The sequence below is a fragment of the Prionailurus viverrinus genome, chromosome C1 (assembly GCF_022837055.1).
Source record: "Prionailurus viverrinus isolate Anna chromosome C1, UM_Priviv_1.0, whole genome shotgun sequence".
NCBI lineage: Eukaryota > Metazoa > Chordata > Mammalia > Carnivora > Felidae > Prionailurus > Prionailurus viverrinus.
The window spans coordinates 9,271,397-9,284,242 of record NC_062568.1 but is presented as its reverse complement, the minus strand read 5'-3'; the positions used below and the strand labels follow the sequence as shown (position 1 = coordinate 9,284,242).

At 44.8% G+C, this 12,846-nt stretch overlaps 1 protein-coding gene across 1 annotated transcript in view; it reads right to left on the bottom strand.

The window, feature by feature from the left end:
• Positions 1-9,169, bottom strand: part of WDFY1 (WD repeat and FYVE domain containing 1) — a 46,146-nt gene extending 36,977 nt beyond the window's left edge. Inside the window, exon 1 of the mRNA XM_047870082.1 lies at positions 8,934-9,169. Coding sequence (XP_047726038.1) covers positions 8,934-9,070 — 137 coding nt within the window. The 5' untranslated portion in view covers positions 9,071-9,169. The remainder of the gene's footprint in view (positions 1-8,933) is intronic.
• Positions 9,170-12,846: the final 3,677 nt, after the last annotated feature.

Genomic DNA, 12,846 nt, shown 5'->3' with positions numbered 1-12,846 from the left:
GTGAACTGTAGCGGCAGACAAAGCTGCTTCCTGTATTCTAGACACACATTCGGATTCGAGAAAGACGACGTCGGTCGAGAACGTGATGCCACATCCTCATGGCAAAGATGACAGCCAGGACCTCCATTTTATACTTAGGGAGACGGAAGGAAGGAGAGTCCAGGCCCTAAAATCAAACAAACCAACGTCAATTTCTTTGGCCGTTTTGTCCAATTCCATCGCTCTTATGTCAGAGGATGATGAAAATTCGCATTTCAAAACATTACGAAAGTAAATAATTCAAAGCCAAGAGGCTTTATGTGATAAATAACAAGTGAAACAAGTAAAAAAAAAAAAAAAAAGGCTTTTCAGAAAATTCCACATTTTGTCCTCCAAAGCAGTAAGTAACCCCTAAACAATAAGGAAACATGAAGCGTTACTTTTTTTCCTCCAAACAAACCCAGACTGTAGAAAAAGCCTACATCTAATTTCAAAGCTCTCATTTAGTTCAAAGAAACACTGACTTCTGTGCTAAACAGGAGCAGTATTCTTACAAAGTCTCTCTCGATTAAGACATATTCTGTGTATTTTATTATATACTGTATTTTTACAGTAGAATAAGCTAGAAAGAAAAAATGTTAAGAAAGTCAAAGAAAATAATTTATAGTTTATACCATAAACTATATGTACCAGAAACATATAAAATAATTTATAATTTATACCATACTATAGAAAATCCACATATAAGTGGCCCTGTACAGTTCAAAGTCATGTTGTTCTGTTCAAGGAAGGGTCAACTGTACTTGCTGTTTTAAGCCACTGAATTTTAAAGTGGTTTGTTTCATAGCAATAACCAAATGATACAATTCTACCTGTTCCAAAAATAGAATACCTTTAAGAATACTTAGGATTCTGACCTTAAAAATTAAAAAAAAAAAAAAAAAAGCATTTGGCATTTACTGAGTACCAAGGATTTAAATGTACTGAATAAACAAATAAGTCCACTTCAACTTTTAATTGAAATACAGGATCTTCACTTTACACAGATGTTAATTTGAATCCCAAGAAACTAAGGAAGTTACTGTAAAAGCTAAATGAAGTTATTTCTCTTAATTAAATATCAGTCAATATTGTTCATCCTATTAAGGATCATAATTCTGCATGTTCTTTTACCTTACTATAGCAGGTACATGAAACGCAGACTAAAAACCACAAGTCTGGTTAAGAATGAAGTACTTAGGGGCGCCTGGGTGGCGCAGTCGGTTAAGCGTCCGACTTCAGCCAGGTCACGATCTCGCGGTCTGTGAGTTCGAGCCCCGCGTCAGGCTCTGGGCTGAAGGCTCAGAGCCTGGAGCCTGTTTCCGATTCTGTGTCTCCCTCTCTCTCTGCCCCTCCCCCGTTCATGCTCTGTCTCTCTCTGTCCCAAAAATAAATAAACGTTGAAAAAAAAATTAAAAAAAAAAAAAAAAAAAAGAATGAAGTACTTATTCCAGGAAGACTTAGTCTGTGATCTTCTCCAAGATATGCCTGCCTGATGATCAGAATGGGTAAAGAGGCTCCTTTGATCACTTCTGGTCCCTCGGATTCCCTCAAAGAGTGATAAACAGCAAGTTAAACATATAGTTTAGGAAATCACCAAGTCGATAAAGCCTCCTCTGCTTAAGCTGGACTAGAGGAGGAAGGCAGACAGAGTCAAAGCATGGTTTTCCTTGTGAAGAGCACGTCTCTCAAACCAGAAGGCATCTTGTGGGAGTGGTGATTAATTTCATTTTTTGACCTGAAACTCCATGAGAACACACATCTGGAGCCAATACTTTTTATTTTCCAGTACGAGTACCTTGAAAATCATGCCTACACTTTTGATAAATAGATTCAAAGAGCACACGAGGGCTTTGGCAAAATCACAAGGCCAAATTCTGCCTCGCTTGACACAGCAGCATTTATAAAACGAGATCTTTTTTGAAAACTCTCAAAAAACACCCTAATCATCCCCAAACAGCTGAATGAAAGCAATTCAACCATCTTTATATCATAAACTGATATACCGGCATTATTCAATTAACCAATTAAACACAAAATACAAACGATAGCATATGTTACAAATTAAGCGCAAGGCCTGATTCTTTTAAACTCTTACAAGAGTAAGTTTGAGGAAATCTGATTTTCCGGTCACTCTTAAGGCTGCTGATACTATTTCATATCTTGATAAACCACCAAGCATCTCTGTTACCATCAGCAAAGGATATTTTTTCCTACTCTGACTACCTTCAGGGGCTACAGACATAATGGGTAATTCTGGTAGCCTCCATGCTTTCTATAACATTGGGATGTTAGCCTGCAAGAGAAAGAAAAGGATGTGGTCATCAATGCAATCTGCTTTTATCAAATAAAGAGCAGTTTCCTTTCAGCCAAGTCTCTTGAACTCTGCCCTCTTCATTCCTGCCACAGAAAGAAGCTTTTCTCCTTTGGTAACAAAAGGGGAAAACACTAGATTTTTATTGAATTGACCATCTAAACGGAAAGGCAGGGAAATCGGCCCCTTTTCACTGAGGATAATTAGATTGGCTGAGAAAAATTTAAATTTCCATCTCCTTTTCCAGGGAAGGAATTCAACTGCCCACGATGATGACTCCTGATTTTGTCACAGGCAGATCTCTATCCCAAGAGGGAGGCCCCTTGTGTGGCATCTCCCCCGGCTCCTGAGGGAAGGACGCTTCTCCAGAAGCCAGATGGCTGCTTTTCTAGCTGCAGGTATTTTCTTTTTCACTTGAGGAACCATTCCTGCTGTTACCTGTTCACTACTAGCATCGAGATGATTTCTTGTGACCTCTGTGCTATCAAGAAGACTAAAAGCCATCAAACCTCTAGGAACAGGAGCAATCCAGGCAGGATGCAGTCAATTTAGGGGCTGTGCAAAGCTTTCTCAACTTCAAAAAAAAAAAAAAAAAAAAAAAGTTCAAACTCTATCCCCAGCCTAGTCTTGAAACACAAGGTTAAACTCACCCCAGAGAAGCACAGTTTGAGGAACTAGGAAGAGTAGCCTGGTTTCCAATTCTGTTCCATGCTTTATTCCTACCAGGTCTGTTTAGTGATTCACTCACACTAACATCTGAGAGGCCACGGCATGCCTGCTTTCCTTCTGTGAGTCTAGAATTTTGTCAAGTGCTACAGCCAGCCCCCAATAAAAGCAGTGGGTCCTGAGTCTCTAATGAGCTTCCTGGTAGACAATATTTTACAGATGTGGGAATAACACAGGAGCACTTCCTGTGTGACTCCACAGGGCAAGGACTCATGGAAGGTGACTCTGATTTCCTCTGGACTTCAACCATTCCTTTCCTTTCACCGATTCCGTTGTGTGTCCTTTGTAATAAATCATGGCCATGAGGACAACCATCTCCTAGTGAATCATCGAACCGAGGGGGTGATCTTGGGGCCCCCAAACACAGCAGGGCAAAGATTTTATGAGGAAAAACTAATGACTGACATGACTTGTAAATGACCAAATATGGAAATGATGAGAAGGCACAACTCAAAGACTGTTACAAGAACTTAGGTTTGTAAGTCACTCCGAAAATGGTATTGCTTTATTTATACAGGAAAAACTATTTTATTCACACATACACACACACACACAGTAAGCAGATATCTTTAGCTTTTGATGAGATTAAAGTCATTAAATGGGAAATAACAGCCAACATATATATGGTGCTTTCTCTGTGCTGGGCACTGTTCAGTGTCCTTTGCATACTAATTCATCTAAATCTCACAAAACCGTGAGGTAGATACTATTCCCATTTTGCAGATGAGAAAACTATGGCACAGAAAGAATAAGTAACCTGCACAAGGTCACACGGCTGGGATTCAAACTCTGGCATTCTGGATCCAGAATCTGTTCTTAACTATGCTATGAAAAGAAAATGAACGTCACAAAGAAGGGCCACTCTAACGAGCGAGGAATAAATGCTTCTTCCCTTCTCACTTCTTGCTTTTATTTTCTAACACAAATCAAAGAGTCTACTTTTAGGCACTGCATGACAACAAAAACACAGCAGTTAACGCCCTGGTTATCTGTACAGGCTAACAACTTCCGGCTATGCCAGGTTTTCTGCTAAGCATAACGCTTAAAAATCAAGTGGTTTATTCGAAATTGTTTCTGCATGAACAGTCAGTAAAGATACATACACTCTTTCCCTCAAACCATCTTTTCAGTCTTAGAAATGCCTAAAAGGAAATCCACATATTAAAGTAAACAGCTGGCATAACAATAACAAGAAAAGAAGATGCCACCAAAAATATGCTACGAGTTGGTTTTCTGTCATTGTTATCGCTTACCAGCCTAAGCGCCACATCCTACAATATTTCACAACACGGGAGCTCTGCCTTTGTGTGACTTAGGCCAAGCAAAATTTCTTCTCCAGGAAATCAATCGCCTGGCCTCCAGGCCCCTGATGCAACAATAGCATAAGCACGCTCATCCTCAAACTGTTTCCCAAAATTGAAGACCTCAGGACCACCGCCCTAACTTACTTCTAAGGTTTTATCACAAAGGTTTTTTTCTGTTTTTAATTCTATCCTCCAACTGACTCTACATTTTTGATGCAGTCCGCAGCAAAAACAGTTCAAAAGGCCAGTGGGTCCAGGGAATGGGTTTTCGCTGTCTCACCACATTGCAGTTCTATTCTGAAAGCAGTCTCATTTTCTGTTTCCACTCTCAGGAAAATGACTGCCGTAGGTCAAGCCCCTCAACTTACCGCTCAGGTTATTGCTTTTATTTTTACAGTTTCCCCGACTAGAGAGACAATCGTAAAGTCCACGCATGTATCATTCTTCTGTTTTGCATGCTCAAAAACTGCCCGGTTCCAAAGTGCAGGCAACTGGAAACTGAAGAGTTTAGGGTAATTACCACTGTAACAAAATCTACATGAATGCATACAAAAGAGTAGGGCCCGGTTTCTGTTAACCCTTTGCGGCCCAGTAACCCCGAATGTTTCTGCCAAAACCATGACCGGTGGGTGACCCCAGCATGATGGAATTAAGCTCGGTATCCCACACCGGTTTAATACTCTGAGCGGACTGTTCGCATGAGCTTTGTCATATACACAGTTTGGTTTTAATGGGAAATAAACTCGTGCATGTAACAAATGACTCCAGGCAAATATATCCCAGAAACTGACGTAAAAGAGGACAGACAAGGTATAAACAGTGTTCCCTCCCAGTGGGCCTACACAAGCAAGCATCGTGACCCGGAACTTGCAGAACCGGGGTTCTCAAAGTGGGGTTCCTGGGCCAGCAGCAAAAACAGCACTGGCAACGTGGAAGAGAGGCAAACTCTGGGGCCCCAGCGCAGCCTTGCTGAAGCAGAATCTCTGGGGCAGGGCCCAGCTATCTGTGTTTTAACAAGGCCTCCATTTGATTCTGATACATGCTCAAGTTTGAGAACCAGTGTCTAGAGAGAGCAGATAAGTAAGTACATTAAGCCTAAACCAGGGTATCTCAGCCATGGCACCGCGGACATCTGGAGCCGGTAATTCTTTCTGCGAGGTGCTGCCTCGTGCATTACAAGGTGTGGCGCATCATCTCTGGCCTCTACCCACCAGATGCCAGCAATACCCCCCTACAGTCGTGACAACTGAAATGTCTCCAGATATTGCCAAATGTGCCCTGGCCGGCAAAGTCACCCCTCACTGAGAACCAGTTTTCGAAACTGTCAAAGGCCCTCCGCGGTAGGGTGCATACCCTGTGTGTTCTTGGAGGCTCCCAGCAGGGCCCGGGGTAGCACCTGCAAGGGACATGCACTGCTGTTTCCCCGGCCAAACAAAGGGACACTCACACGGCATGGGATAAACCGAGATTACAAACGGTCTCATCTATTAAGTGGTAGCACCAGTGAGTTTTCGGGCCCAGTTTACAAACAGACAGAAACCACTTTTGACTTTTAGAATGTACTGAATTTTGGAGCTCCTGATGAGGGAAGTGACTGTAGTACCCACCTCAAGGGGAGATGTGAGGACTGGATGCCGCCGAATACATGGGTTCAATTCTGTACCAACAGAGAGAGGAACTTTTTTTTTTTTTTTAATTTAAATTTTCGTTCAGTAACATACAGCACAACAATGGCTTCAGGAGTAGAATTCAGTGATTCATCACTCACATACAACACCCAGTGCCCATCACAAACCCATCTAGCCCACCTCCCATCCCTCTCCCTCCATCAATCCTTGTGGTTGCTTTCTCTCTCCCCCTCCCCACCCAGAGAGAAGGGACTTTTAAAAGGTTAGCTATTGTTATTTCCAACGTACAAATTCTGATCACGTCGCTTGCTTTGAAGTCTTTGATGGTTCCTCACTAGCTGCGAACTAAGGTCAAATTCCTAACAGTGGCATACAAAGAAGGCCCTTCCAAAACGGGGCACTAGGACCGTCCGGCTCTCAGTACTCTCTCCTGCCATGGCCACTCATCCCCACTTTGCTCCGGTCACCCAGAAGTGACGGTGGTTCTTTATTGCCTCCTGTTCTTTCCATCTGCCTGGAACAGGGATGTGTGTCCTCCTCCCTTCACACAGCCCACTTCTCTATCCAGTGACATCTCCTCTAGGAGACTTTCCTTGAACTCTGGCCCTCAGGGACACTCTTTCCTCTGTGTCTCCCCAACACCCTAGAAGCCGAGAGCACAGGGCATCTCTTCAACCAGTCTGTCCAGTCCTTTGGAAGCAGAGATTCTGGCTACACTACAGGTCCAGCACACAGTAAGTGTCTAATAAATGCTTGTTTGATAAATAAGGGCGGTCAGTGTTCTGTTTCCTCCATATGCTGGTTTCATCGGGTCAAGGGCCATAAAAATCAATGAATCAGAAGTTAGGAGGGCAAGTGGCACTCAATAGGTACAGTATTTCTAAATATATGAATGCATGAATGAATAAATGATTGAACAGTAAGACACCTATTTATGACAATGTAAAGACAGACCCCCACATCCAACAACAGCAAAAACCCATAGCCACGTACTTTCATAAATCTCATAAAGGCACCTGCTAAGAAACGTCCTACCTTCAAGAAAGCTCCATGGCCTGAAACACAAATTAGAAACACAAGGCTCTAACAACCTTCACCTGGTCTGGTCATCAGCAAAGGCCTTGCTGTATCCGAGTTAAAAAAAAAAAAAAAAAGAGCTGATCTAAGGCTCCCCCCAGAACATTTCAGTCCCAGAGCAGCTAAGTAATCACTTTCCATAAAACATTTATCAGCACTGCTCCTGGCCAGTAATCTCAAATATTCAGCAATTTACCCAACATGCATGAGTCATGGATAAGATATTTTACTGAGTAAGATAGCTAAGTTTTATGAAATGTTGTCTGCATCTAAGTTGATTATCACGCAAATATCATTCTTGTGCCCTTTGCCTTTTTTTCACATTCCCTTCGTCTCCCTGTGGCTCATATCCCCCTCTCCCATTCCCTGCCTGCCTCTGCACACCAACACCCAGGTCTTTTGCAATCACTCCCCACCTCCTCTGAGGTTGGCTGCATTATACAAGCCAGGAGAGGCTATTGCCTGCTCATAATAACAAGACTCGAAAAGCAAAATACAAAGGTCAACTAGGCGACCCAGGAGGCTTCAAGTTTTCTGTGCCCAGAACAGGCCCTCAGATGTTACTTACTTCAAAAGATAGGACTACAAAAAGCTGTCAGCTCTAAGCAAAGAACAGTACCTTCCATTTCCAGAAAGCCTTTTGGCTTCTGGAATATCACCATTTAAGAGCACTCATTGTAGCAAGGAAACACAATTTCACTCAGCAAACATCCGTCATTTCTTCCAAATTCCTATTGTAAAGCCACAAACCTAAACTTTCAGCGCTTTAAAAACAAAAGTTTTAAAACAAACCATATCTCTCCAATCCAATCGCACAGCCCTGGGCAGACCAAAAAGGTAAGAGTCCTGGGTTGCATTTCTGGCTTCAGCAGTATCTCTGGGGCTTTCCTGGGGCCTCAACTTCCTCTTGGGTAAAATGACAAAATCGCACCAGATCAGTGTTTCCCAAATGTGTGAAGGGCATTCTTCAATGCCAGTTGTCTTAGTACAAGAATGAGATGACTTCAGGTGCACACAGGATAACATACTCTAGTCATTAGTTTAATTCTTTATGGCAGGTGATACTGGGTTTCTGTTAATAGTGGAAAACACATTTTTCTTTAAAATAAAAGGACCCAACCTTTTAAAAAATAAGTCTCTTTTAGGAAAGAAAACCAAAACAAAACTATGTAGTAAATAGAGTTCAGCGGGTCCCAGCAGCTGTGAAGCAGAAGGGAGACAGTGAATGCTCCTGGAGGTTTGCTGAGAGAAGGGAATCCTTCGCAGCAGGACCCGCGGTCACCTGCCTCCAATACTCCCGGCTCAGAGGTTTGAAACTGACTGCGGAAGGCCAAGAAATCCCCCAGAGGTCGCGACGCTTTCGAGGGGCAAGCAAAACCCCACAAAGGAGAGGCAGGGACGGGGATCCCGGGCTAGACAGGCGCGGTGGGGGTCACCGACGGGAGAGGCGCGACGGGAAGGGGGTACCCCTATGGAGGGGCGCGGCGGGAGGGAGTCGCCGGCTGGAATGGGCACGGAGGGTCCGGGGTCCCGAGCTGGAAGGGGCGTGGATCCTGGGCTAGAATGGCGCGGTGGGGGTCACTGACTGAAGGGGCGCATTGGGACAGGGGTCCTCGGTTGGAAGGGCGCTGTGGGACCGCGAGAGGAGGTCCCCCGCTGGAGGGGGCGGTGAGACCGTGGTCCCGAGCCAGAGGGGTGCAGTGAAGGTCCCAGACCGGAGGGGCGCGTCGAGGTCCCGGGGGCCGAGGACGCCCCCTCCCGGAGAGGGACTAGGCCGCCGACCCCACGATCCCCACACCCTGCCGCCGGCGGGAGTACGGGCCGCCCCCGTCGCGCCTCCGCCGGCGCACGACCCGCCGGCCCTACCTGTCCTCGCTGGCCGTGATGACGCCGTCCTCCTTGGGGATGAGAAGCGCGGCCGTGACGGCGTCCTGGTGCCCCTCGATCTTGCTCAGCAGCACCGGGCGGCTGCTCTGCGGCCTGGAGTGGATCTCGGCCGCCATGTTCGCACGACGGCGACGGCGGCGGCGGCAGCGGCCTCCCGGGCGGGAAGCCCATCAGCTGACGGCCGGGCGGGCGGGGACGCGCCGGTTCCGCTCGGGCTCCCGGGGCCGCGTGGGCGCCGCGCCGCCGTAAGCTCCCGAGTGCTGCCGCCCAGGCCCGTATTGCCTGGGGAAGCCGCGCAGCCGAAAACTCCGAAGCCGGGAGAGAGCCCCGGAGGCCGTCTCCCAACAAGTGGGAAAGTGACAAAGGTCGAAAGGTAAAGGCATTCACCCAGGAGTGGATTGAGCCGTTGGAGGGACGAGGATCTGTCCCCCAAACCAGAGCCTTCTGGAAATAATGATACTACGTCGTGCTGCTTCTTAGAAGCCATTGTTTGGAAGATTTGGAAGATGTGGCAAGCGTGAAAAAAATACAGTGCCATTTTTAGAATCCTCGAAAGACAGTCGGTGACACTCATTGAGTGGGGACTCTATACCAGGCACTATCCCCATTTCCTGACACGGATTATCTTATTTAGTGCTGATAACAACTTCAAGAGATGGAGAGATGGAGCTCTTGTATTCTCTTTGTAGCCGTGAGAAAACTGGACCACGAAGAAGTTAAATCACTTGCTTTAGGGCGCACGGCTATTAGAAACAGAAAACTCCAGGAGATGGCGTGGTCCTGTGATCCAGATGTCAGTGCTGCCGGGAGCTGGCCCAGCGCTGACAGCTGCTTCCTGCAGAACATAAACACCAAACAATGCCACTCCATAATCATATATAAACACAGCCAAAACATGAAATTGTCCAAACCACACAAATGAACAAACATCCCTCTATGCTGGCTAACAAGAGTGACTCCTGTTTCTTTACCAGTTAGTTCCAGCTTTAGCCTCTGCCTAGTCTTCCTTCCTCTAGACAAGATTTAGTAAAAGCTCCGATCATAGAATGACCCCCATTTCCTGACAAAACCCAGTCCAGTCCAGAGGATAGCCCTTCTTCCTTATATCCTCCCTAAAATCACCGAACACAAACCTAAATCCTACAGTAAATTCTATCACTAAGGCCACATAATTCCCACGATATGCCTTCTCCTGCCAGTTAGCAACCAACCCAACGTGATCAAGTACAGGTGCGTTCCTGGTGGCTTTTGGCTAGAGCACATCAAGAGCTGCTAAGTTACAGTCATGATGGGGACCCAGAAAATCATTGACTCCCGAGACCTCCCCTCTCCAACCCACACTCCCCCCCATATTATTCTGACCCATGAACTGCAGACTTGCACTAGAGATGTACCGTACCCATGGCTATCCAGCACTTCCAATGTGGCTAGTCCAAACTGAGTTATGGTATGAGTTCAAAGTACACACCAAATTTTAAAGACTTAGTACAAAACAACACAAAATAAGGGATTTCAATAATAAATTTTATGTCGATTACATGTTGAAATGATAAAATTTAGATACATTCAGTTAGATATTTAAAACGTTAATGTCACTATATTTAATACAGCTAATAGATTTTAAATCACGTATGTGCTTCACCTGGTATTTCTATTGGACTGTGCTATACGAGTACTTTCTTACATGAAGTTAATAACATTTATTCATGGATTTATTTATTCAACAAACATGCATTGTATACCGACTAAGCACCGTATTCTGACAAGATGAATAAGACATGGTTCTTGCAAGGCTTTTACAGTGTGATGACTAGACTGAACAACTTTTTTCAAACAACAAACATTTATTGAGTGCGTGCTATGACCCAGACACCATTCTAAATGTAGCTGTGCTCCAAAGACACAAAGGTTGCTCTACCATTAGGACTTAGATTCCAAGGAAAGAACCGGATGATAAACAACAGAAATAACTAGATGACATAGTATATCAGAAGATGTTAAGGGCTGTGAAAAAAATAAAACTGAACAGTGATAGGGGTGATAGAGGGTATGGCAATTTTAAACAGTGATAGGGGTGATAGAGGGTATGGCGTGGAACGTTCCAAGATATGCTGCATAGATCCACCTTCATAGAAGGAAGGCGGGCCGCAGATGTTCTCTAGCTTTCAGCTCCTTCAGGGTTTGCCTCAGCTGCAGAGAGCCACCAAGGCTTGACCATGCCCTTCACGGGGCAGCCCGAATTCTGTAACTAAATGAGAGAGGAGTATAGAGGGCTGGCTATTTCAGTCCAGTGTGGGACACACTGATAGGCAGAACTTGCTCCAGAGCTCTCTCATGGGTTGGATGAGAATTTATCAGGCCTGTATTGCAGCCGACTTCTACCTAATCCTGTTACATCCGCCTCTCTTCATAGATGTGGATTCCTAATAAATATCCCGCACACCAATCTCTGTCTCAGTGTCTGCTTCCAGAGAATGCAACCCAAGGGAAGGCCTCACGGAGAGGGTGATGTTTGAGCCGAGAAGGAGAACAGGGAGTAAAACAGGCAGAAGTATGGAAGAAGTCCTCTCCTGCAAAAGGGCACAGCAAGTGCTAAGGCCCTGAGGTGAGAGCATGCCTGGGAATTTCTAGGGCCAGCAAGGCAGCCAGTGTGGCTGGAGCAGAGTGAGTGAGGGGTACAGAGAGATGAGGAAGAAGGGCCACCGGACAGATAACCTCACCCCTGGAGGCCATGGTCAGGAGTTTGGCTTTTACTTTAAGTGAGATGGGACGCCAGTGGAGGATTTTGAGTGCAGAAAACTACCTTGATCTGCCTTCAGTCTTAAAAGGCAAGGGTGTCAGTCGGGAAGCTAATCAAATAAGGCAGTCGAGAGACAGTGATGGCTTAGAACAGAGTGCAGGCGGTGAGAAGACAATAGAGTCTAGACATTTCTGGAAGGTGGAACCAATGAACTTTGTTGGATATGGGGTATGAAAGAAACAGGAATCAGGAATGACACCAGGGTGTGTGGGATGACAAACTGAAGAAATTGAGTTGCCTTTTACCGATCTGGGGAAGATGCTTGGGCAAGAAGATGGGGAGTTCAGTTTTGGATGCACGAAGCTTGACATGTCCATTTGGAGTTTTTAGGAGATGATTATGTGCAGGAGTTTTGTATATACACAACTGGGTAGCAGAGAAGTCTGGACTGAACACATAACTTTGGGATTTGAAGGGACATAAATGAAGTGCATCAGGCAGCCCTGGGTGGGGTCTGTTTTCTGAGCCTGGGTCCTAGAACCAAGTAGTCCCATTAGCATATGTTTATTGAATAAACAAATTCATGAATGAATTTTAAAAACTGCTTAATACCTCAACTCCGTGAGTTAGTGGGAAAAGCTTCTTGAGACCCTACATTTTTGCTTTGTATATTACGTTCTCATTGTTGTATTTACTGAGAAACTCTCAAAGACTCGTCCTATTAACATAACATTATTTGCTCCAACTAGATTACTAGATTATTTCTCCCAGTAAATGGACTGTTACAGAAATAATAGTTCCTGTGCTTTCTTCTAACCCATGTATTTGACTAATGTTCAGTGAATTTTGTTCACATGCAGTGTAAATTATTGAAACACAAAGACCAATCATGATTTTCTCTCATCCCTTCTGAGAGAATTTGCCTCATCCAAAAATCCATCAGCTTGTTTTATGATACGTGCCAACCTCCATTTCCTCTCTCCCTCCCCAAAGAGAACGCTTTTATAGGCTATGATGAACCATTCAGACTTTCCCTCTTGAAAGGTTAAGAGACCCCAAATTGAGTTGTATGATCTGCCAAAGAAAAACAAGAGCTAGACAATAAAGACAGATTTTACTCGGGAACTATTGCAATAAGGGAAAAGAGACCTG